The sequence below is a fragment of the Lygodium microphyllum genome, chromosome 23, assembly GCF_053477565.2.
Source record: "Lygodium microphyllum isolate KBCC chromosome 23, Lygodium_microphyllum_v1.1.10, whole genome shotgun sequence".
NCBI classification, from domain to species: domain Eukaryota; kingdom Viridiplantae; phylum Streptophyta; class Polypodiopsida; order Schizaeales; family Lygodiaceae; genus Lygodium; species Lygodium microphyllum.
Genome location: NC_141157.1, coordinates 25050810 through 25077617, shown reverse-complemented (window position 1 = coordinate 25077617; position 26808 = coordinate 25050810). Strand labels below are relative to the sequence as shown.

The 26808-nt window shown below is 45.0% G+C and overlaps 1 protein-coding gene across 3 annotated transcripts in view; it reads left to right on the top strand.

The window, feature by feature from the left end:
- The window catches only part of LOC148015979 (phosphatidylserine decarboxylase proenzyme 3-like), a 220187-nt gene that overhangs the window by 31915 nt on the left and 161464 nt on the right, over positions 1 to 26808 (top strand). For 2 of the 3 annotated variants that reach the window (XM_087664263.1, XM_087664265.1), the window contains exons 6-9: positions 6307 to 6390; positions 6680 to 6730; positions 6921 to 7004; positions 7083 to 7174. In XM_087664263.1, the coding sequence (XP_087520389.1) occupies positions 6307 to 6390; positions 6680 to 6730; positions 6921 to 7004; positions 7083 to 7174 (311 nt within the window). The remainder of the gene's footprint in view (positions 1 to 6306; positions 6391 to 6679; positions 6731 to 6920; positions 7005 to 7082; positions 7175 to 26808) is intronic. The other variant, XM_087664264.1, reaches the window with a different exon arrangement.

The following is a 26808-nucleotide window of genomic DNA, read 5'->3' as shown; positions in this document are numbered from 1 at the left end:
CTTGTGAGAGAAACAACAAATGTTGCCCTCTGTCTCTTTTAATGCGCAGGCCCAAAATGTGTTCAATTGCCCCCAAATCTTTCATAGAGAAGGTTGAACTCAGCTGCCTTTTAAGAGCATTCAAAGTACTCTTATGCTGTCTTGCAATCAGCATGTCATCCACGTATAAAACCGACACAATAAGGCTTTCATCATCAGCCTTTTAAGTGTACAAGCAGTGATTTGCGTGACAACGTTTAAATCCATGGCTGAGCATAAATGTATAAAATTTTTTGTACCATTGTCTAGGGGCTTGTTTCAGCCCATATAACCCGTGTTTCAGCTTACAAACCAAATGCTCTTTTCTTGGAATAGCAAATCCTTCTGGCTACTTCATGTACAACTCTTCATCCAAGTCACCATGAAGAAAAACAGTCTTCACATCCATCTGATCCAACTCTAAATCCAAGGATGCAGTGAGAGCAAACAAAACACAGAGCGTAGTCATCTTCACCACTGGTGAAAAGACCTCCTGGAAGTCCATGCCTTCCTTTTGTGTATAGCCCTTAGCAACTAGCCGTGCCTTGTACTTGGGCTTCCCATCAATACATTTCACTTTGTAAACCCATTTGTTTGGAATAGCTTTTCTATCCTTGCGCAAAGGTACAAGCTCCCATGTGTTATTTGCATATAGAGACTTCATCTCTTCTTGCATAGCAAGCTCCCACTTTATCTTGTTTTCACATGATTGTGCCTCTTTAAATGTCAGAGGCTCACCCTCATCAGTCAACAAAATGCAATCCAAAGATGGTTGAAACCTCTGTGGCTGCCTTCTGACACTTGTGGACCTTCTTACCCAATGATCTCTTTTATCAGGTAGTGGGGCTACATCTTGAGAAATGTGCACACCATCACCAAGTGGCTGATTTTCAGCATTTTCTTGCTGCTGTAATCTGTTTTCTGCATGTTCTTTTTGCTGTCCTATTTCATCCTGTGCATCAACTTGCTGTCCATGATCTTCTGGTTGTAGCACAATAGGTTGCTGCTCATTTTCAGCATCAAAAGGGACAGAACTTTCAGCTAATGGCTGGCTGTTCATGCTGAAATTTGACCTTCTTTTTGTCAAGATCACAATGTGTAGCATTTTTCAGTAACTTTGCCTCATTAAATACTATGTCTCGGTTGCGTACTATCTTCCTGCCCTGAGGAAGCTAAACTCTATAACCCATCTCTCCCTCATCTCCATATCCCATGAAGATGCCCTTGATGGATTTCATGTCTAGTTTGGTTCTCTGTTCTACAAGTATATGCACAAAGGCATCACAACCAAAGACACGCAAATGGTCATATGAAGCAGGTTTGTTAGACCAAACCTCTTCAGGAATGCCATTTTCCAATGCACGATTGGGAGAGCAATTGTATACATGAACTGATGTTTTAAGAGCCTCTCCCCAAAATTGTTAATATGGTTCCCTGCACTGATGAGATGGCATCGGCACCCTGTGCTGATCAGCCTTCTATCACATGCAGCAAGCATGAAGATTTTCCTGTTGCGTCTAAGGCCCTTGATTCAGGTGACCACTATGATTGTATGCACGAGTGGCCTCTCCCTTGCCAGATTGGCCAGATTTCCAAGAGCCGAATTGGGAGCAGCTGTTAGTGTTTGCTAACTCTCTTTTGGAGGAGCCACTGCACCTGAAAATGGGTGGGGGAAACCTTTGTAGCACATTGCAGTAATCTTGAGGGGGTCATAGCATTTGACGAGATCTTAGAGCCTCCTTTTGCTTGTAAGGACTTATGGCGCATTAGATGCATCTAATTGCTTGGAGCATAAAATCCTGAGAGCTGATGTAGAATGATCTCTATGGCCTAGAAAGTTGAGATGGCACAACGAGAAGACGCGTATACTTTGGTGGAGCAGGGAGCAAAGGTTGATGTCGACAATCTTTGGTGGTATGCCCATTCTTGCCGCAAGAGATGCACCCAGTGGTGGGTCCTTCTATATGTGTGAAGGCCATAGCACCGGTGTGTTAAACCTGTGAAGAAAGGGTGGGAGGGAGAAAAAGATAAGGGATCTCCTAATGATGCAGTGGAATATAAGGGTAAAAGGTGATGCCGAGTCTGCAACCTTTCTTTGCCTTCTTTGATGAAGAGGATCTTTAGCTCTTTGAGCACCTCTGCTGCTCTGCTCCTAGAAATTGGTTCTCCAGAAGGCGCATTGGCATCCAGCGGAGGACCACTTGCATACTAACTCTTTTCAACTGGAATTGTTGGCAGCCTCGCGATTACTTTCTTGGGAAGGCAAATATGAGCTCATACCAAAATTTAATCGTATGGCACGTTTGGGCTTGACTTTAGTTGCAGATGCCACCCTTGCCAGTCGCGATGTGGTGATATCGTTTTGTACAGCCAGGAGGCTTTTCAGAATCCCTTGTGGATGCCGTGATTTATGGGAACAGCTTTTGTTAGTGCTCCAGAGTAGGCAACCCTTTCCTGCCCTTGCTTTGGATCGTCCTTGGCAGGACTGGGACCTTGTAGGTCGGTTGAATTTGGAAAAGGCCTCAGCTAACCAGGTGTATCATCTTTTGGTTAAAGATCATCAATGGCTGGTTACTAAAGCTAATACTGTATGGGGATTGCGGAAATCTCAGTCATGGTGGAAGGCAACTGTGATGGAGGGTTGGTTGAACAAGACACCTTTCAAATGCAAGGTCTTTCTTTGGAGGGTGATGATTGGTGGTCTTCCTCTTGCTTCAATCCTTTCCAAGCGTCGAATCTCTAACGGCAATTGTTTCTTTTGCACCACTACTGTGAAATCGGCCCGTCATCGATTTATTTCTTGCCCTCTCGCTAAGAATATCTGGTCACTCTTGTCAGCGGTTTGGCGAGCAATGGTTGGTTTCTCGCTAAGCCCTTTTGATTGGGTTTTTGTACGACCCAAATACCCCACACCGGCACAGTCGCATATGAAGATCTTGTTTCACTTTTTTAGATATTGGAGCTGCTGGCACAATTGGGCCACTCAGAATGCCTTTCTTTTTGATTCGGCCTCTAATGTTCCGGGACATATTGCGAGGCTTAAAGGTCTCTTGTATTAGCAGATAGATCTCATTCGGCACTCTGACTTACTCCCTCGGGAGGACTTACTTCCCTGGCATATGGCAATTTCCTTTGCGTCTTTGCCATGACTTTTGTAACTCTTTTGTTGTTTAGTATGTAGATTTTACACACGATGGCTTAGAGCCATCGTGTATCTTGTAATCATGTAAACTTGTAACTTTTTTTCGTAATTAATACAATTACCTTTTACGAAAAAAAAAAGAGAGAGAGCTTCTATTGTGCTGCCTATATGATATTTTTGTGTTATGTTTTGATAGCCTTTTGCTTAACTTGTAATTGTTGGGATTTTCATGGCTGGCCAGAAGGCTTTATGTAAATATTTTCATTGAATTTAAGCTGGAGAGAGAGAGAGAGAGAGAGAGAGAGAGAGAGAGAGAGAGAGAGAGAGAGAGAGAGAGAGAGAGAGAGAGAGAGAGAGAGAGAGAGAGAGAGAGAGAGAGAGAGAGAGAGTCTGGCTCTCGGCGACTCAGCTCCGGATAACAACCCGGTCATGGATTATGGGAAAGTTGCCCTCCGTGCCTTCTTTGCATTCTGATTATTCCTACATGTTCCAGTTCCTTAGATGGATTGCCTTGTGGTATATTTGGCGTACTTGGAATGCTTTTCTTTTTGATTCGGTCTCGGGCATCCATGGTCATGTGGCTTGTATTCGAGGTTTAGTGCTATGGCAGATTTCTTCTATGACATCAGCTGACTTGGTTCTTCCTGACATTGCTGCCCACTGGCTGGCCATTGTTCGCTCTACACCAGCAATGTGATTTTCTCTTTGTGTCATAGTCCTAATAGTCTTTCGTCACTTTCTTTGAGGACGTGATGGTTTGATGTAATAGAATGTAAACACACACACACACACACACACACACACACACACACACACACACAGAGAGAGAGAGAGAGAGAGAGAGAGAGAGAGAGAGAGAGAGAGAGAGAGAGAGAGAGAGAGAGAGAGAGTTTCTCGGATAACCTGATGGTCTGATGTAACAGAAAGTAAGAGATACACAGAGAGAATGCTGACCTGATGGTCTGATGTAAATATTTACTACTTAATTCAATTATCTTCACGAGAGAGAGAGAGAGAGAGAGAGAGAGAGAGAGAGAGAGAGAGAGAGGAGAGAGAGAGAGAGAGAGAGAGAGAGAGAGAGAGAGAGAGTTTTATTTCTAGCATTTGGCTCTTGGCGACTCAGCTCCGGATAACAGCCCGGTCATGGATTATGGGAAAGCTGCCCTCCGTGCCTTCTTTGCATTCTGATTATTCCTGCTTGTTCGAGTTCCTTAGATGGATTGCCTTATGGCATATTTGGCGAACTCGGAATGCCTTTCTTTTTGATTCGGTCTCGGGCATCCATGGTCATGTGGCCCGTATTCGAGGTTTAGTGCTATGGCAGATTTCTTCTATGATATCAGCTGACCTGGTTCTTGGTGACATTGCTGCCCATTGGCTAGCCATTGTTCGCTCTACACTAGCAGTGTGATTTTCTCTTTGTGTCATAGTCCTAATAGTCTTTCATCACTTTCTTTTAGGACCTGATGGTTTGATGTAATAGAATGTAAACACACACACACACACAGAGAGAGAGAGAGAGAGAGAGAGAGAGAGAGAGAGAGAGAGAGAGAGAGAGAGAGAGAGAGAGAGAGAGAGAGAGAGAGAGAGAGAGAGAGAGAGAGAGAGAGAGAGAGAGAGAGAGAGATTCTCGGATGACCTGATGGTCTGATGTAACAGAAAGTAAGAGATACAGAGAGATTGCTGACCTGATGGTCTGATGTAAATATTTACTACTTAATTCAATTATCACAGAGAGAGAGAGAGAGAGAGAGAGAGAGAGAGAGAGAGAGAGAGAGAGGTGCTCCAAAAGGCCCGTTGGCATCCAGTGGGGGACCGCTTGCAGACTAACTCCTTTCAGCTGGAATTGTTGGCGGTATCGAGATTACTTTCATGGGAAGACAAACAGCAGCTCAGACCGAGATTTAACCGCATGGCCCGTTTAGGTGTGACCTCGATTGCGGATGCTACCCTTGTCACTCGCAATGTCCTCGCATCGTTTCGGACTGCTAGGAGACTTTTTAGAATCCCGCGCGGATACCGTGGTTTATGGGAACAACTTTTGTCGGAGCTTCAGGGTAGGCAACCCTTTCCTGCCCTGGCTATGGATCGTCCTTGGCAGGACTGGGACCTTGCAGGCCGGTTGAGTTTGGAAAAGGCTTCTACTAATCAGGTGTATCATCTTCTCATTCAAGATCACCAATGGCTGGGTGTGAAAGCTAATACTGTTTGGGGACTGCGGAAATCGCAGTCATGGTGGCAGGCAACGGTGATGGAGGGCTAGCTGAATAGGGCACCTTTCAAATGCAAGGTCTTTCTTTGGCGGGTAATGATTGGTGGTCTTCCTCTTGCCTCGGCCCTTTCCAAGCGTAGAATCTCGAATGGCAATTGTTTCTTTTGTACCACTACTGCGGAATCGGCCCGACACCGATTTCTTTCTTGCCCGCTCGCCAAGAACATCTGGTCACTCTTGTCGCAAATCTGGCGCGCAGTGGTGGGGTCCTCACTAACTCCTTTCGATTGGGTTTTTGTGCGCCCAAAGTACCCCACACCGCCAGAGCTACATATGAAGATCTTATTTCACTTTTTTAGATACTGGGGATGCTGGCACATTTGGACCACGCGCAATGCTTTTCTCTTTGATTCGGCCTCTAATGTACCGAGACATATTGCCGGGCTTAAAGGGCTCTTGCATTGGCAGATAGATCTCATCCGGCACTCCGACTTGCTCCCTCTGGAGGATTTGCTTCCGTGGCATATGGCAATTGCCTCTGGGTCGGTGCCATGATTGGTGTAACCTTTTTCGTGCATTAGTACGGGGATTTCCCACACGTTGGCCTAGGGCCCTCGTGTCTCTTGTAATCATGTAATCTTGTACCTTTTTTTCGTAATTAATACAATTACCTTTTACGAAAAAAAGAGAGAGAGAGAGAGAGAGAGAGAGAGAGAGAGAGAGAGAGAGAGAGAGAGAGAGAGAGAGAGAACCTTTTACGAGAGAGAGAGAGAGAGAGAGAGAGAGAGAGAGAGAGAGAGAGAGAGCAAAACCTTTTTGGAAAAGAGAGAGAGGTATACAGCTTTGGGATCATCTCAAGCTCCGCTAGTTGAAGCTTGACAATGTTTGAAGGTTACTAAATCTGGTTTTCTATGCTGCGAAAATGCTGTTGCAGGCAGCTTGCAACACACTTGAGCTATATGATCCAAGTACGAAAACAAAAGTTGTTGGAAAGATCACCGTGAATTACAGTGCAGAGGTATCATGTACTGCTTATTTCCAAGCTTGTAAAGTTCTGTGGTCAATTGATTAAAGCTATTGCCATCTAGTTTGATAAATATGGTGGCCTTTCTGTTTGTGGCAATGAGTGTTGCACATAAAGGTTGAGTAAGGCCAGACATACATGGTATTATGGTTGATGGCATTTTGAATGCTTAGTTTCTTAAGAAAATAGATAAAAGAAAGGTTGCTCTATTACTGGTGGACAATTTAGTAAGCCCTACACTTTTTGGATGAATTAAAGTGACTTTTGATGCTTGACCAATTAGGATCGTATGGAAACTGAAAGGAGTTTTGCTCGGCGCCTTCTTTCCCTCATGGTGAATTATCTATACACTATCATTCTGTTTTGTGTGTCTGTAAGGGGAGTCAGTTTCAAATGATTATTATTTGTGGTGTCATTGTATGTTTTTTCTGGCTAGAAGGAGGCATGGGTTGACTATCAACAAGGCTCACTTTAATTGCATTTAATCTGTGACTACAGTTTTGATCATTGTGTATGGTCAACAGGATGAGGATGAGAATGGGGAGCTGTCGCTCCACGAATTCCATGAGCTTATTAGGGCTTTTGGAAAGAAAGTGTCAACTCGCGAGGTATCGCTATGCTGGATCAAAATGGAGTTTGTAGTGTTGCAAGTTATGTATGTTGCTGAGATCTTGTTTTGCACTCAGGTAGAGGATCTCTTTGTTGAAGCTGACACCAATGGGGATGGCAAAGTTAGTGCAGAGGAACTAGCTCAGCTTCTGGCAGAATATCAAGAAAAGTGAGTTGTTATTGGATTACTTTATATAGATAACTCGGTGTATCTGGGAAGATTGTTGCATGCTATTTTTCTGTATGAAGTATTAAAAACTTTGTGCAAACCATATATTTATCTGTTACACGCTCTGAGGGGGTAGGTACCCAATCACTTCTTGTTCAAAACTGTATGCATAGTCGTAGCATTTTCAAAATATTTACTAAGTAGTTAACCAGACTTTTTGCATAGAGAACTGCTATAAGAGTTGTGGAATATCTCTCCTAATTTTACCTGCATGTGAGTTGACTAGTAGACATATTCAAACATGCTCTTGGTACTGCTTCCTAAATGGTCAAAATTATCTGCAGAGTCACATAGCATATCAAGTAGGGGATGCATCACTTTGACATGATAGATTTGAGGAGGATAGTGTTGATAAGTCAGAGCCAATGGCGATGTTGGAGGAGGTAAGGCTGCAAAAGATATGCAAACAAAACTATGAATTAGGAGAATAGTACTCAAAAGTTAGGGTGACGACCATCTAAAGCCATAAGGGTTGGACTGTGGGTGGTGCAGTTCATAAATTTGTAAGCATCATGACTGGGACCAGTTACATCATTCAAGATGCTTTCTTTACATTCTGGCTGGTTTTAAGCATTATCACCCAGTAACAAGGAGTCTTCTATGTGGCCCCTGTTAAGTGACTTCAGATTTAGCCTCAATTTATGGGCTAATTTCTTTTGGGTCTCAAACAACCCCAAACATCTTTGAGATAAAACTGTCCAAATATGAAGCTCGAGAGTTTGGGCAGGGAGTGGCTCAAAAAGTTCTATAAAAAGGGATCACAGAATAGACACTCTTCAATCCCTGTGTCTTACTAGTTGCCATCAGTCCTTGCCATAATCACATAATCATTGTCATTGCCGTCATGATCTCCCTAACGCCATAGCCAGCTGCATCCACCTAGAACCAACCCAGGAGTGAGGTGCGGTTGTCCATTCTCTAGCATAATCATCTCAGCCAGCTGTCACCATCAACTGTTGGTATCAACCTGCTGCATCTGCTCCTTCCGCATCCGCTGTATCACACTTAGCATCTTTATTTGTTCATTGAGTTCATTTTCAGCATTCATCTAGCCTTTTCCCATTTGCATTTTTGGAGCTCATTTATATGTCATGTTTGTTTACTTGTGTTTTCTTTGCAAACCTTAGCATATACTCACATGGTATTAGAATCAGTTACTCTTGTATCATAAGTACTGGCTTTGGCATGAGCAACATGAACTATCTTACCATGTCTTAGTCACCCCCCCTTGAGAGATCCTAGTTACCAACCTTACACTCTCTCTTTGAAGACTTTGAGGTGGAGCTTTTCTCTCAACATGGAGGAATACTCTTCTTCTTCTTTGTCATTCCAATTAGATCACTTTGCCTTCTCATGCTTGGTTATTAGGAATGATACCCATGCACGTTGTAGCCTCTACCTATGGGCAAGTGAGTACCATTTGCTTGCTGGTGCTACTGTGTTGGAAATCTCTCTCATGCACTCTACACGTCAACCCTTGATGATTGAAACTTTGGGATATCCATCCCATGCTTATAGTGGGCCATGCTCTTATCTTCTGACTACTACGATGGTTCACACGTTATTACCTTGTTAGCCTCTTCACATAGTGAAAGATGGCTTCGGGAAAGACAGAGAGAAAACGATGAAAACCCTGAGCACCAGTGATTCTTCTCCTCCCAACCACGCCTAGATAAGTGCTGGCACCTCTCTACCCGTTTCCTTTGCCAGGCGTCCACTATTGGTGAGTCCTACTATTCTTGGACTCTTACTCTCTAGGCTCCCCTTAACCCCGTTCGGGCGCCCAAGAGCCTGGATGGTCATTCTCGTGCATGTTCCCCTAGATTTACCTTAAAGTCACATTAAATGTCACATTCCATATTTGTGACCTTAACGTGACATTAAATATTACTTTTAATGTCACATCAATGTCACATTCCTGATAAATAGTATTCCTTGTTCGTCTGTTACGAACATTTAATATTTTTTCTGGTTCATGTGGATTAGATTGGTCATAGAATAGCTCCTCAATATCATCATTTAAGATTAGATTATCCAAATCACCCAGCTTCTTCCTTAATTTACTTACATGAAAAACTGGATGTATTTTACTACCAACAGGTAGTTGGAGCTTGTAAGCCAATTCTCCCACCTTTTTAAGTATTATGAAAGGACCACAATACCTTTGTGAAAGCTTTGGACATTGTCCCTTTTTCACAGTTTTAGTTTGTTCAGGCACCTTAAGATAGATCAATTCTCCTTCTTGAAAGGAGATGTCTCTTCGGTGAGGATCTGCATATGCTCTAGCTCGATTTTGAGCTTTTTTAATATTTTCTTGCGCAAATTTTAATATACTATTCATATCCTCCAAAAAGTCTTTAGCTGCTTGAACCTTTTCCTTATGCAGTCCTACTGCAAAAGAAGCTCTGGGCTGAAACCCATACATTAACATAAATGGACTATATCCAGTGGAAGAGTGCTTGGCACTGTTATATGCAAACTCTGCTATCGGTAAATACTCTTCCCAATTAGTTTGCCTTTTACTTACATATGCCCTAAGCATATCTTCAAGAATTTGGTTAACCCTTTCAGTTTGCTCATCTGTTTGCGGGTGATCCGCCGTACTCATGCTAAGTTTAGTATCCAATTTCCTAAATACCGCACGCCAAAAATGGCTATCAAATTTTCTATCCCGATCAGAAACTATATTTGTTGGAAGGCCATACAATCGGTATATGTTCTCTACGAACAATCTAGCCAATTCTGGTGTTTTAACATCAGTTGAAGTTGGAATGAACCTAGCCATTTTGGTTAACCTATCCACAATTACCCACACAGAATCGTGCCCCTTCTGTGTTCTAGGTAAAGCAACAATAAAGTCCATGGAGATACTCTCCCATTTTCCCGAAGGAATCTCTAGTGGATGGAGAAGTCCTTCCATTTTTAACATTCAGCTTTATTAACCTGGCATTTATTACATTTGACCACATAGTCAAGGACGTCCTTATTCATTCCAGGTCAATAGAACTGCCTTTTAATAAGACTATAAGTCTTATTAACTCCTGGATGTTCCGCACTAGGGGTATCATGACACTCAAAGAGTATCTGGCGCCTTATTTCTGTATCTTTCGGGACACATACCCTACCCTTGTAGAGTAAATAACCATTATCAATGGTAAAATTCTTCCACTTGAATCCAGTTTGAGCAACCCCTGATGCTCCATTTTCTTGTTGAACATCCTCAGATATTCCTTCCTCAGTAGAAGCACTTTCATTTGGATCCCCATTTTTTATTGCTTCCCATATGTTGGAATATGCCGGATCAACCTGGCATTTTCCTTTTAAAGATTCAAGCAAGTTGGAAGTGAACTGAGTAAAACTCAATTCATTAATGATGGGCATTCTGCTGAGTGCATCAGCTACTATATTATACTTTCCTTTTCTATATCTTATCTCATAGTCGAACTCTTGGAGGAGTTCGGCCCATTTGGCTTTACGCCCGTGTAAATCCGGTTGATCATTAAGCCACTTAATGCTTTCATGATCCGATAAAATCAAAAGTTTGGCACCATACAAATAGTGCCTCCATTTCTTCATTGCATGTACTATTGCATACAGCTCCCTCTCATAAACAGAATAATTCTGTTTTGCACGGTCTAATTTCTTGCTTTCAAAAGCAACTGGTCGACCTTCTTGTAATAAGACCGCGCCTATTGCCTTATCACTGGCATCAGCTTCAACCACAAATGGTTTATTGGGATCCACTATTAATAGTACTGGAGCTGTAGTGATAGCTACCTTAAGTTTTTGAAAACTTTCATTTTGGTCTGTTTCCCAATTAAAACTTTTTCCTTTCCCTTTAAGTTGGTCTGTCATTAGAACAACTATTTTGGCATAATCTCGAATGAATCTACGATAAAATCCAGATAAACCTAGGAAGATCTGCAGCTCTTCCAGGTTCCTTGGAGGTGGCCATTCAATAATTGCCCTTACTTTTTCTAGATCCATGTTGATTCCCTATTTCGAGATAATATGCCCCAAATATTTGACCTCTTGTTCAAAGAATTCACATTTAGTTTTCTTCGCATAAAGGAAATGTGTTCTTAACAGTTGGAATACTAATTGTAAGTGTTCCAAATGTTTTTCTCTTGATTTACTAAAGATCAAGATATCATCCAAAAAGACTACTACAAAATGTCCGAGGTAGGGCCGTAAAACACTATTCATCAGCTTCATAAAGGTAGCTGGTGCATTAGTGAGGCCAAAAGGCATCACCAAAAAATCATAATGCCCGTATCTAGTACGAAATGCTGTCTTAGAAACATCTTGTGCCTTAATTCTTACTTGGTGATAACTTGATCTTAAATCTATCTTTGTGAAGAATTTTGCCCCTTATAATTGATCAAAAAGATCTTTCATTTTGGGCATAGGAAATTTATTCTTCACCGTTATTTTATTAAGTGCTCTATAGTCAACACAAAGTCGCATAGAACCATCTTTTTTCTTTACCAATAAAATTGGTGAAGCCCAAGGTGAATTACTGGGTTGAATAAACCCTTTATCCAGGTAATCCTTAATTTGTCTTTCAACTTCTTGATGCTGTGTTTCACTTAACCTATACGGTGGTTTTGAAATAGGGTGTGTATCCTTATTTATATCAATTGGGTGATTTATATCACCCCTATCTGGTGGAAGACCACTTGGTAAATCAGAAGAAAACACATCTTTAAAATTATCTAACAAACTACTTAATTCATTATTAACATTCAACTCACAAACATAAGAAAATTGTTGCTTTATATTGCAGAAAGTAAAAGTATTCTGTACAGGAAGAGACCATAGCATATATACCTCACAAACTTCCTTCTTTATCAGCTTCTGAACTTCAGTAGAGCACAACAAAGGATTATCGGATACTTCATGTTCACCTTGAATAACAAAAGTCTTACCATTCCTTTCAAATTCCAGTATATTATGGTGATAACTACGTTTTAAGGATGGTTCCAATCCCCATAGCCACTCCCTCCCTAGAGCAATATCAACTCTTTCCATGTTCATAATTTGGAAATCAAGTTTATCTTTATATCCTTGAATCTCAATTTCCAAATCGGATACCATTGTATCCCATATTTTATTGTCTTGGCCTTGCATCATACGAACAACATATTGATGCCCACTGTTTTGTTGGGGAAGTTTCAATTTTTTTACAAGTGCATAATTTATAAAATTATGTGTGGCAGAGTCATCAATCATGACTCTAACCCTTTTTCCAGCTATCAATCCATGTACTCTAAGTAAATCATGTGGCCCAAAAGTAGGCTGCCACATAGAAGTTGACATACAACACTTATGTTGTACATCCATGTGCAAGACCTCTAAAGATTTGTAGTTTTCATGGCCCTTTAATTCTAAGGTCTGCACTACATGGATTTGTTTTTCTTTTCCCTTGCCCTTGTCCTTATCCTTTCCTTTGTCTTCCCCCTTTTTCTTTTGAGGCCAATTCCAAGCAGCATGGTTAGGGGATAGGCAATTGAAACACAACTTTTCTTTTTTGGCCTTATCAAAGTCATCAGGACTTAACTTTGGCCTCATATATGGTTTCTTTTCAAAAGGTTTTTTTTTACCCTTAAAAAATGGCATTTTCCTTTTAAATTTGCCCACAAATTTTGAGGTTTCCAATTCCTTAGACTTGGGCTCCGTATCAGTGAGACTAGTGAGTGTACCTGGATGCATACTATCTTCATGAATTAATGCAAATTTAATTGCCTCTTCCAACGTCTTAGGTAAACTCCGTTTTACTTCCTTTTTACAGGTTTTATCTAGTCCCCTAATGAATCCTCTTGTTTTTTGGAATTCATCTATTCCTTCCAATTTGAGGATTATCTCACGATATTCCTCCAGATATGTCAGCAGGGGTCGTCCCTTTTGTCTGACATAATCCTAATCTTCCCAATTTCTTTCCATTTCATTTTCAAGAAGAAATTCTTTCAAAAAGACGGATTCAAATTGAGCCCAAGTTTCAGGTGCTGATTGGAGGCCTTTCTCTTGTTTTTGCACTCTCAAAATGACGTATTTCAAATGGGTGTTGCTAATTTGGTATGACAAGTGCAGGAACTTCTTGCCATTTGTTTCTTTCTTGTCTAGTGTCGAGGAAAATTTGGTCTCTATTGTCTACTATTTGGTCTCGAATGGTTGGGCCCCCCATGTTTCCTAAGGACTAGGTCTTTGGAAGCCCCAAATTGTAGGACTTTGTGTAGCTGCATATAAAGGTTATTTTCCACTTCCTATGTTACTACGGTTGTTGACACATACGGACTACCCAGAATGCCTTTATTTTTGATAGATAGCATATATTCTCCCTAGACATGAGTTGTTTCCTTGACATACAATGGTTTCTTCTATCTCATTATGAGTTTGTACAAAAGGGAAGGATTTTGCTTGTCACATCTGTGGCAAGATAGGTCATTGGAAAAAGGATTGCCTCGACAAGGACAAGAAGGACAAGGAGGAGGAGGAGAAGTCTTCAAAGGATTCAAGAGTGGTGGTTGCTTTCTCATTAGTTGCCTCCCTCCACTTGGAGGTGATTGAGGCATCAATCCCTAGGGCTTTTGATGCTGCGTTGACGACTCTACGTTCTCGTGAGTGGATTGTTGATAGTGGTGCCTCTCGGCACATGACTCCTTCTGCAGTAGGTGTTGCATATTTTCAGCCTTCGCATGGGTAGATTCTCATCGACAATAGCTTTTTTGTCCCTATTCAAGGGAGGGGTAATATGCAGCTTATTCCAGATAGGCAGGGTGGTGCTCATACTTTAGAGGTGTTGCATATTTGCAGCCTTCGCAAGGGTAGATTCTCATCGGCAATAGCTCTTCTGTCCCTATTCAAGGGAGGGGTAATATGCAGCTTATTTTAGATAGGCAAGGTGGTGCTCATACTTTAGAGGTGCTTTATGTGCTAGGCTTGGATTACTACTTGCTTTCGGTACACAAGATTTGTATCCTCAGCCTCTTGGTTGAGTTTGACGAGGATTCCTTTCGAATTCTTCATTGTGGATCAAGATAGGTGCTTACTTCCAGTTATCAGGAGAACGGAGTCTACAAGTTCAGGTCTCCTTCACCCTTGACCTCTCTTCTTCTTACCTCTCAGACACTGTTCGAGCTTTGGTATGCTCAGTTTGGCCACCTAAATTATGATTATCTTTGGAAGGTTTTAGGGGACAACTTGTTCGAGGTCTAATGGACATTGTGGTGAGTCAATAGCTGTGCGTATCCTGCATTTGTGGAAAACAATAGTGTGATGCCATTCCCGGCAAGGCTTGGAGGCGGTCTTCAGCACCCTTAGAGCTTGTATCTACAGATTTGTGTGGACCTATGAGGACGCAGTCCCTTAAGGGGAGCTTGTATTTCATGTTGATTGTGGACGATTTTAGCAAGATGACATGGGCTTATTTTTTGCAGCTGAAGTCAGAGGTGTTGTCTCACTTCGAGGATTGGTTGCTCTTTGAGGAGAACCAATCAGGCTAGAAACTGAAGACATTACGATCAGATAAGGATGGTGAATTTGTTTCTAATGAGCTTGCTAGTTTTTGTGCAGATCATGGTGTCCACTTGGAGTTTGCAAACACAAACACACCTCAAGAGAATGACATATAAGAGTGGAAGAACGGAAGTGTGATTGAGACGGCTCACACCATGATGGAGCATTGACAGACACCTCAGTGTCTTTTGGGTTGAGGTTGTGGCTACTACAGTCCACATCCTAAATCGATCCACAACTTCAGCCATTGTTGGTATGACTCCCTATGAGGCGTATTTTGGGTCTAAGCTTGATGTTTCGTCCACATTCCGAAGACATAGTGTGTTAAATTTGAAGTAACTTCTCGAAGACAAGTGTTTGTGGGCTATAGCTTGCAGTCCCAGGGTTACCGTTTGTAGGATCTCGTCAAGCAAGATGTCTACTTGAGTCAAGATGTTCGGTTTCTGGAAGTTCCAGCCTGAGAGGGGGGTGAGGAGCACCCTGTGCTTGGATATCTAGGAGATAGTTGGGTGCCAGTGACAGTATCTTTGGAGCCTGTGCCTCATGGAGATGCTTCATCTTTGCATGAGGATACTACTTTCCCACCGGCTTCCCCGCTTGCACCACTGTCGGTGGATGTTCTAGAGACTTTAGCAGATGGTGCACATAGAGGTATGATTCGACCTTCTTTCGTTGGACACGAGACACTCTCTGTGATTTAGGGATCGAGGGCGTTCCTAAGGAGTGGCCACCGCAGGATGGATTGTGATGGTCTCAGAGGAAGCAGGCTACTGAGCTTGTTTGTACTAAGTATCGTTTGATGGCCCATGCCATACATGATAGGGAGCCCACCTTCGTAAAGGAGGCTTTAGTGCTGGAGGGCATACATTGTTCGTGCTTTATGTGGATGATCTTATTTTGATAGGTGCCCATGCCCAAAAGGTCAAGGAGATTAAGTTGGCACTACACGAGGTGTTCGAGATGATGGATATGGGCCTTCTTCATTTCTTTTTAGACCATGAGATTTAGCAGACTTGGAGGGGTATTTTCATCTCCCTACAATGGTTTGTGTAGGAGCTTTTGGTGACGTTTGAGATGGAGGGATGTAAGTAAGTCCATTTCTACTCCTATGGATGTGAACTGGAAGGCTACAACCCATGCAGATTCTCCGGCAATGGATGCTACCCGTTACAGGTTGTTGATTGGGTCCTTGATTTGGCTTCTTAACACTCAAGTTGATTTGTTCTTTCCTGTAGGTTTGTTGGCCAGGTTCATGAGTGAACCTAAGATGGTACATTGGTAGGTTGCTATGTGGATTTTGCGGTTCCTGAGGGGGATCCTTGATCTTGGTGTTCAGTATCCAATAGGTACTCGAGATTTTCCTTTGGTTCTTACAGGCTGGACGGATTCAGATTGGGCCGGAGATGTTGAATACTAGAGGTCATCAACAGGATATTGTTGTACTTTGGGTGTAGGTGTTATCTTATGGAGTAGCAAGAAGCAATTCACTGTTGCCCTTTCTTCCAACGAGGCGGAGTATAGAGCGGCGTCTTCTGCCCACATGTGAGACGGTATGACTTTGGAGGTTACTAGGAGTGCTTGGCTGTACTTAGATAGGTCCTACAACACTTCATTGTGACAATGAGAGTTGCATTGCTTTGGCATGGAACCCAATGTTTCATGCTAGGTTGAAGCACATTGAGATTTAGTACCATTTCATTTGGAAGAAGATCTTGGATGAGACCATTGATGTTGTTTACCAGAAGACGGAGGATAATAATCTTGTAGATTTTTTTACGAAGGCACTTCCTCAACTTCTTCTACGAGACAACACTTCAGATCCTTGAGCCTTATGCTGCGTCCAAGATGTGAGAGAGTTTAGAGATTATTCATCCCTTGGACTAGCATTTCTCAGGTTACCATTGGTGCAATCAGTTCTCTTGGGGGCCCTCTTAGAGGGCATTATTTATTATTCTTGTCAGTTAGTGGGCATTTTCAGTAGACACACCGTATGGGCAGTTTGTCTGGTAGGCGATGGTGCCATGTGGCAGCTGGAGGACTGATTGCTGATTATTTTATTCATTTATGTTGTAGTCGGCAGTTTTTGATCTGGTCGGCCAATTTTTTGCTGGCCGACTGCATGATTTTATTGTATTCTTTTCTCCTATTTGGCCCACTTGTCTTTCAGGTGCTGGTGGAAGAGATTCGGCTTAAGGAGATATGTCTACAGCCCTTGTATATCTGCCCTCTTCATTTCAGCATTCATAGACTGCAGATTTCTTCATTCTTCTGTCTCTTTCCCCTCTCCCTTTCTCTCGTGTTCATTTTCTTTCAGTCTTGTCCATATGCTTTTGCATTTGCTGCACTCTGACAGCTACATAGTTAAGGTTTTGGACTGCTGGGTAACCAGTTCTGGGCAGGCAGACAAAGATGTGCTACATCAGGCGCAAACCCTACCTCTGCATGGGGCTTGTGGCTGCAGTTTCAGGGCCTGTTTTAGGCAGACAGAGTTCTGCTACCTTGCAGATAGGTGCTGCACCTGGACAGAATGCAGCAGACAGATTTGGGAAGCAGTTGGTTGCCCAGTGCGCAGTGCTGCCCCATTTCTGAAGGGAGACAGAGAAAGAGCGAGAGAGAGAACACTTGGGTAGGGCAGCATAGTGCTTCGGCATTAGGCGAAAGATGTCCACTCCCCTATGGCTGAGTTGAATAATGCATTTCAATAATGCAATGGTAGAGTTTGCCCATGGCTGGCAAGAGGTGCTGTCGAAAAAGGGCAAAAAGTCAGATGATGTTCAAAACATTGGATCCCTGGAGGATACACAGAATGCCTTATGCACCTATATGCATCGTAAGGATAAGCCTTTGTCTGAAGGTGGTGTTGTTACATCTTTGAGATTAAGGCAACGTCTAATCCTAAGGCTCAACAGGAGCCATTACGTGCTTCCCCTAAGCGTCCGGCCTTTGGCAAGTGCAGTAAAGTCATTACTCCACGGGACTGCAAATACCCGCATCATAGGACAGTGGATGTGGATAAGCCCTTGAATTCTAAAGCTTGTGATAATGGGACAAATGCCTTTGCTGTGTTGGGAGATTTTCTAAATGAGGATGTTCTTGCGATTTTGGCAAATAAAGTTGTAGAGAGACAACTGCAACCCCACCCTTGATCTCCGATCTCATCATGAAAATTTCTACATGTAATGTTTGGGGTATTTGTTGTTAAGAAGACTGCTAGGGTTTGCACTGAGGGCACACAGAGTGTACGACCCTGACAGAAACACAAAGACACAGAGGGCAAAATTCAAACCCTAAATGCAAAACTCAAAACTCAAACCCTAAATGCAAAACTCAAAACTCAAACACAAACAGAAGAAGGGAGAGAGAGAACACAACTTTGAAGTGAATGAATGCTGTAAATGAATGTAAGAGTGTACAATGTGATCAAGGGTAGAGTAATGTCGGAGTGTGACGTCCACCGAAGATGGATCCCAAGTCTGTGTCAGAGTGTAGGAGTGCTGAATAGTGAATGGCAGCAGGCTGGTCACCAAAACGCAGCAGTCTGGAGTCTGGAAGCTGGTAAACGCAGCAGTGTATCACCGATCGGGGGCTGGAAACTGTCACAGTCTGCTGTAAACAGCAGGCTGAAACAGTGTCTGAGAGTGTCAGGGCCTGCAATGCTGAAAACGCAGGCTGGCTGACCTTGGAGATGATGGACAGCAGGCTGAATAGCAGTCTGGGATAGTTTGGAGCAGTCGCCAGCAGCTGAGAGCTGTTGCCTACAGCAATGGACAGGCTGAAGATGATGTGGTTGCAGTCGATGATGGCTGGACAGCAGGTGGAGGTGGGCTGTAGGCTGGAAACTGGGCGCAAACAGCAATAGAGGGTGTGTGGGCTGGTGTAACCTGCAAACAAGGATAATTGTTGAATGGGGCTAGCCTGTCTATTTATAGATGTGGAAGGGCGCCCCAAAAATTAGGGTTTCCACTAAACTTTCTCGAACCGCTCCCCGTTTTAGGGTTTCCATTGAATTCTCTTGAACTGCTCCCTGTTTTAGGGTTTCCATTGAATTCTCTTGAACTGCTCCCCGTTTTAGGGTTTCTCGAACCGCTCCCCGTTTTAGGGTTTCCATTGAATTCTCTTGAACTGCTCCCTGTTTTAGGATTTCCATTGAATTCTCTTGAACTGCTCCCCGTTTTAGGGTTTTACTCTAAAAGAGCATTTTTAGTGTGTTTTGGGGCTGTTTAAGAGACTAATCAGCAAGTAATGCACATTTTAGCTCAACATTTGTTTCCTGTGGCAAGCATCATGCTATGTAGCAAACCCTACACTCTAATGCTTGGGATGTTTTGTATGCGATGGAGTGTTACAATGTTACAAGACATGTCACGGACAAGGATTACGCAGCCAAAAGGAAGCAGAGAAAGACTAAGGAAGCCTAAGTCAAAAAGTGAATGAAGAAGCTCATTCTGCCCAGGTAGGAAAAGTGGAGGAGAAGGCAAGCTAAAAAAAAACGTGGGAGACCACTGAATATTCTAGCAAGGCTCTCTTAAGGATGAAGGATGTCCTGTCAAGGACGAAGGAGATCCTCTCAAGGATTAAGGATGCTCTCTCAAGGATGAAGGAGAATCTCCGAAAGCTCTCGCAAGGAAAGTGCGGGGCGCAATGTAATTCATTTTATAAAAGCTCCAGGCTTCCTCCTATGCATTTTGTAAAGTCTAAATAGACATGGGTGAAGGGATAAGACAACTAGAAGGGAATAGGAAAAGAGGGCCTTGGCAAGATGCCCAATCATGTAAAAAAGGGGACCGGTGTCCAAGGGATTTAGGGTTTTATATATAAACTTGAAAAGTGAATGAGGAGCTCATTCTTTAGTGTGTGGCAAAAGTGGTTTCTTCTTTCTCTTTTCTTCTCTCCTTCTTTCTTGCTTGTGTGTGCTTGAGAGAGGGAGTGAGTGTGTGAGGGTGAGGGATCTTGGAGAAGAAGCTCTCCATCATCTCCTCTCTTCTTCTTCTTCTTCTCTTCTCTTCTCTTGTCTCGTACGCAGTTATGGAGGATGGAGCTTGAAGGAGGAGGCTTGAGGTTACTTGAGCTCGCATCTCGAATCGCGGAGCTACTAGCTTGCTTGAGGAAGGAGGCTACTCATTCGGGCATCAAGGTAAGCTCACTACACCCCCGTAGGATCGAAGGTGCGTTGCATAGGTGTGAGAGATAGCCATTTGTGCTTGCTTGAAACGCTTGAAGTAATAAGCGGTCTGTGGGTCTTGGTGGTCGAGCGTGAGCTCCCACTACTTTTGGTTCCGTTGTCGGAACAAACGGATTCAAGCTTGAGCATTTTTGCGCCTCAAATCAAGCGCTGACGTAGGGTTGCATCTTCGAACCGGTGCTTGAGATAGGTAGGAGGTTTGGAGTCTTTTAATTTGCAAAACAAGTAAGTATTTTGGTTCTTTGATGAGTAGACAAGTAGGATAAATCATTTCAATACTTGGGTTTTGATTTTTGTTGCATTTAGAGTAGGATAGGATTAAGAAATTGAAGCAAAAAGCTTTAGAGTTTTTGCTGTAAAACAGGCCAAAACAAGGCAAAAGATAGAGGAAAATGGGCTTACAATCCATTGATAAGGCATAAGCACTAACGGGGGAACAGTTGGGCATTAGGACAAGGGTTTAAGACCCAACAAAGGGGGATGGAAGGCTCATTTTTGGTTTTTGTAGGAGAGAGAGAGAGAGAGAGAGAGAGAGAGAGAGAGAGAGAGAGAGAGAGAGAGAGAGGCCTGTTTGGCTCTCTGTGTGTGTGTGTGTGTGAGAGAGAGAGAGAGAGAGAGAGAGAGAGAGAGAGAGAGAGAGAGAGAGAGAGAGAGAGAGAGAATAACAACTCATTACGGAGAGAGAGAGAGAGAGAGAGAGAGAGAGAGAGAGAGAGAGAGAGAGAGAGAGAGGGGAGAGTGAGTTTTGTCGCGATGCTGCCGTCGGTGCGCCCCGTCCTGTCGTCGCCTAGACCTGCGCGCCGCCTGACGACCTGCCTGATGACTGCCGCCTGACGCCTGACTGCCCGCGCGACGACTTGACGACCTGCCTGACGACCTGCTTGACGACCTGCCTGCGCGCCGCCTGACGACCTGCCTGATGCCTGACGACCTGCGCGCCGCCTGACGACCTGCCTGATGCCTGACGACCTGACGACCTGCCTGATGCCTGACGACCTGCGCGCCGCCTGACGACCTGCCTGCGCGCTGCCTGACGACCTGCCTGAAGACCCACCCGCCGACGACACCCGCACTTCACAGGTCTGCATCGTCCCTGCCTCTTTTCCTGCCGTCGCATCCGTCCTTTGCCGTGGCCATCAGGTCCAAACCCGCTCGCCCTCTGCTGTGCGACTGTGGCCCACTGCAAGGAGTTCTGCTTGACGTCTCCCCTCGGACGTTGCACACTCACCTGGATCTGTGCCCTCAGCTGCTCGCCTGCCTTCACACGCCCTATTCGTTAGGGGTTCACCGGCGCGCGTCTGTCCTGTTCTGCACAGGTGCTCCGTTGCAGTCCTGTTGCTGCAGCCAGGTGGTTCCCTGATTGTGCCGGTCTGCGGGACTTGCGGAGCGAGCAAGAGAGAGAGACAGAGAGCGAGAGAGAGAGAGAGAGAGAGGAAGGGACAGGCAGATAGACATTTTACAAGGACAGATCTGTGCCGAGGAGGCAGCAGATTATTGAAGAGCAGAGACTGTAGACAGTGCATCCTGCTGCTGCAGTGAGGGAGCGAGCGAAAGAGAGAAGACAGCGGTATGGCTGGCCTGGATATGGATTTTCTCGACCGGACGGTGGCAGCCCTTGGCCCTGATTCCGATACCGAGGAGCCGGAGGATATGGTGCCATGCACGGAGGAGCCGCCTCCGGGTTCTGAACTGCTGCCGGCAGGCAAACGCTCTAAGCACACTTCAGACGAGCCAATGGGTCCTCAGGACCGTTCCTATGCGCAGGTTGCCTCCGAACCTGTGGATTCGCAGGAAATAGACTGGGAGCATTTGCTGGACTTTGCCAATACTCTGCTTGGCGATTATGTCCAGCATAATAATGAAACTTTCTCTGCTGCGGCTGCGGATGATGTGCTGGAAGCGACAGTGGACCCAAAAACAGTCTTGCGGTCCTTCTCGGTGTTCTATGACCGTGCAATTATACTTTTTTTCACCGGCAGGATCCCAGTGCTCTCACATATTCGCCAGTGGATGCACCACTTATTGCAAGGGGAGTATGTTGAGGAGATCTTCCTTGGCCCTCGCGGCTTTTATGAGGTGCTGTTGAAATCTGAATCGCATCGAGCTGAGCTACTGTCCAAGTTGCCACTATTCTTTGACCGCCGCTTGGTCCATGTGGTACCATGGCGCCCTATGGCTGACTTCCAGCGTCTGCTTCAACGCGAATGCCCGGTGTGGGTGGAAGCGGAAAATTGTCCAGCGGTATATTGGCCATTGTTGAAAGACGCGATGGCGGTTGTGGGCACAGTGCTGGTTCCCCCCAGCCTCAGGGCTATGAACCGAAACCGTCTATGCATGTTATGGGATACGGCCAGGAAAAGGCCTGCGTGGCTTCGCCTCAATTGCGCTGGCATGCATCCTTTGCATTTTCGCCTGAAATGGGGCAATTTTGCCGGACACTGCTTTTCATGTGGTAAATTAGGGCATTTTGTAGCTGAATGCCCGGAACGGCAACTGTCTTCTGAGGAGGCGCAGGTTGTGCAGCCCAAGGATGACATGGTGCTTGATGCCCAGACACAGGAGACCCTTCAGCCCCCTACTGTCATGGAAAAAGGTAAACAACAGGTCCGAGCTTTGGATTCTCCTAGCTCTGATTGGATTGAGGCACGACAAAAAAAAGGTAAAAAGTTGGACGCAGGCCTGGCAGATCCTGGGCCTCATGTTTCCCCGGATTCCGTGCGCACGTACACGCGCAGGAAAGACATGGTCACCCCACAGCAGGTTGTGCGTACCATGGCCTCGTCAGCCCCCCGCAATCCGTCTTCAAGGAAAGTCTATTCCGAGGGCCCCAAGGGCCCACCTGCTAAGCTGGCGTTTGATGCGAAAGGCAATGTGATTACTCCTTGGGATAGGCGTTATCCCCGCCCTGCTCCCAAGGTAGTGGATTTCCCTTCTACCTCTAAAGCAGGTCGCCCGAATTCATTTGCAGTATTGGCTGATTTTCTGGATGAGGGTGTCCTGGATGCCCTCGCGGAAAAGATGCAATCGAGGCAACAGGCGCCTCGTTCCTGACTTCCTTTGTTTGAAAATATATGAAGATTGCCACGTGGAACGTGCGAGGCATTTGGTCTCGCCATAAGCAGCATACCATGTGGTCTGTCTTGCATGAAAATCAGTGGGATGTATTATGTGCAGTGGAGCACAAAAGTCATGGTGAGGCAGGAAAGGTTGTGGATTGTCGTGGATTTCGTCTGTTTTATGCAGGGACACATGCTAAGCATTATTCGGGCGTGCTGATGATTGTTCATGAGAAATACCAGCCTGTTCTTGTTAAAAATGATGTGCACGGCCGCTTTCTGGTAATCGAAGTCCTATTTGAAGGTGAGATTTTATGGCTGCTGGGACTTTATGCTCCCAATGATCCCACATCCCGACGGGATCTATGGTTGACTTTGCAGGGCTCCATGGCACTTGGCCGCAGAGGGTTTTTGATGGGAGATTTCAATATGTGTGTTGACTCTTCGCAGTCCACCTCAGGGCATTCGGTAATGGATACGCCAGAAAGCCGGGTGTGGAACTCCTTTGCTTTGCACATACTTAAGCAAGATCTTTGGTCGTGGCTTCACCCTTCTGTTTCAGGTTTTACTTTTCATTCTGCGCAATATGCAACCACTTGGTCGCGATTGGACAGAATGTATATCATGCAGGGGGATGATTTTCTTCCCGAGATACTGGAGATGAAGGTCTTGCAGCAATATGCGTTGTCGGATCATTTTCCCCTTCAGCTTGAGATGCGGGCACAATCTGTTGCACCTTTTATGCAGTTCCTGGATAAGCTCCCTTTACGCTTCAACTCCTCTTATTTGAAGCATCCAATTTTTCAGGATTATATGCAGCAACTGATTGAGAGGTTCTTATTGGACTTTGCCTCTGAGGGCTTGGCTTCGTTTGCACGCCTGCTCTCTAATGTGCAGCGGGTTGCTCGGCAGTATGGGATTCACACTGCCTCTCTTTGTCGCCGCCGTCGACTTGCAGCAGAGGACTTATTGGCCTTGGTCCGTTCCTTGCTCCTGGATTCCCCAGATGATGATTTTCTGCTGTCACTGGAGCGGCGTTTGGCCCATCTTATTCAAGTCTTTAGCTTGAAATCTTATCAGCAGGCCAAGCTGCATAACTTGACTGACACATTGCAAGATAATGCCTGCCAGTCTCATAAGTTCTTTCGCGCCTTGCATGCTTCTCCGGCTCGCGAAAATATGACTCGACTTCAGGACTCGGAAGGTCGCATGGTCACTGATCCGCAGACCATTATCAATATGTGCAGAAATTATTTTATGGATCTTTTTGGTTCTTCATCCTTGCCGTCTAGCCAGGTTACGCATGCCCGCTCGGTCTTCTATCAGCTGGTCCACCAGCAGGTTCCGCTTGATATGCAAGCCTCTTTGGAGGCGGATATTTGCGAAGATGAGGTTATGGATGTGTTGTTGCACCTGCCTAAGGATAAAAGTCCTGGTTGGGATGGTCTCACTAATGAATTTTTTGAGCACTCAGCCACGCAGTTGGTAAAGCCTTTGGTGGTCATGTTCCAGCAGGTTTGGGAAACAGGGGTCATGCCTTCTTCATGGAAAGAAGGCCTCATCAAACTGATCCCCAAGGTCCCTTCGCCGTCAAAGCTGCAACACTGGAGACCAATTTCGTTGATGGGCGTGATGTATAAAATCTTTTCCAAAGTGCTGGCAAATCGGCTTCACAAGCACCTTCCAGCTCTTGTGCACCCCCTCCAATATGGTTTCATTAAGGGACGCAACATTTTGCACAATATCTTGAATGTGCAAATGGCTATTGATTATGCGAGGCACTCCAATCAGCAAGTGGTCTTGATTCAACTGGACCTGGAAAAGGCGTTTGACTGTGTGGACTGGTCTTTCCTTGCAGAGCTTATGTCTGCTATGGGCTTTGGGATCCGCATGTCCCGATTGATCTACACCATTAGTACTGAGGCTTCTTCAAGAGTTATGCTTAATGGTGGGGTCACAGAGCCATTTCTCCTTGCACGCTCGCTCAGACAAGGCTGCCCTTTGAGTCCTCTCTTCTTTGCCTTGGCAACTCACCCGGTCCTTTCAATGTTATCCTCCATGGCGGCTTCTGCCCAGCTGGCAGGGTTATCTCTTCCTTTGGGGCAGCACTTCATTAGCCAATCCTTGGCTGATGACTCCTTTATGATTTTGCAGGCGGACAGGGATAACATTCGCAAGGCATTAGATGTTTGGACGCTCTTTGGTCAAGCTTCTGGTCTTCGCATCAATGCCTTCAAGTCAGCCATTCTCAGTTGCACGGAGCCTGATTTAGAGTCATTAGGCTGGCAGGGCCAGGTGGTTTCTCATGGCGTGATTGTCAGGCATCTTGGATACCCATTGGGGGTGGATGTACGGCCAAAGGCCCTGCTGGAGTGGATTTCACACAAACTGGCCGTGAAGTTTATGTATTGGAAGTCGCAAGCCTGGCCGTTCCATGTCCGCCTCAAAGTGGCTCAGACAATTATGCTACCAATGCTGACGTATTTCCTGCCATTACTGCCATGGACGCCCAGTACTTTGAAGGCTCTTACTCATCCCATTCGTTTCATGCTATGGAAGAAAGATTCATTGCAGGCAGGCATTTCCTGGATTTCATGGTCACATGCATGTACCCCTAAGCGCATGGGTGGTGGAGCTATTTTGGATGCAGAAACTCATATGCTGGCTCTTCGTTGGTCTCTGTTTCGTGCCATGTGTGTGGATCATCACCCGTGGACCATCATAGCCCGTTATTTTCTTGAGGACAGCGGCCTCCGCCAGGGTAACACACAGCTTCGAGCCTCATGGTGGCATGTCCTTAATGCTGACGCTCGTTTCTCCAGTCCCTCTTCCTCTTTGTTAGTGCATTTGGTCGGCTCTTGGAAAGTGGTGCTCCAAAAGGCCCGTTGGCATCCTGTAGGGGACCGCGTGCAGACAAATTCTTTTTAGCTGGAATTGTTGGCGGTATCCACATTACTTTCATGGGAAGATAAACATCAGCTCAGACCAAGATTTAACCGCATGGCCCGTTTGGGTGTGACTTCGATTGCGGATGCTACCCTTGCCACTCGCAATGTCCTTGCATCATTTCGGACTACTAGGAGACTTTTCAGGATCCCGCGCGGATACCGTGATTTGTGGGGGAAGCTTTCCTCGGAACTTCAGGGTAGGCAACCCTTTCCTGCCCTGGCTATGGATCGCCCTTGGCAGGACTGGGACCTTGCAGGCCGGTTGAGTCTGGAAAATGCCTCTACTAATCAGGTGTATCATCTTCTCATTAAAGATCACCAATGGTTGGGCGTGAAAGTTAATGCTGTTTGGGGCCTGCGGAAATCACTGTCATGGTGGCAGGCAACGCTGATGGAGGGATGGCAGAACAAGACACCTTTCAAATGCAAGGTCTTTCTGTGGCGGGTAATGATTGGTGGTCTTCCTCTTGCCTCGGCCCTTTCCAAGCGTCGAATCTCGAATGGCACTTGCTTCTTCTGCACCACTTCGGCGGAATCGGCCCGACATCGTTTTCTTTCTTGCCCGCTCGCCAAGAATATCTGGTCACTCTTGTCACGAATCTGGCACGCGGTGGTGGGGTCTTCACTGACTCCCTTCGATTGGGTTTTTGTGCGCCCGAAGTATCCCACACCACCACCGTTACATATGAAGATCTTATTCCATTTTTTCAGATACTGGGGATGCTGGCACATTTGGACCACCCGAAATGCTTTTCTCTTTGATTCGGCTTCTAATGTACCGCGACATATTGCAAGGCTTAAAGGGCTCTTGCATTGGCAGCTAGATCTCATCAGGCACTCTGACTTGCTCCCTCGGGAGGATTTGTATTCCTG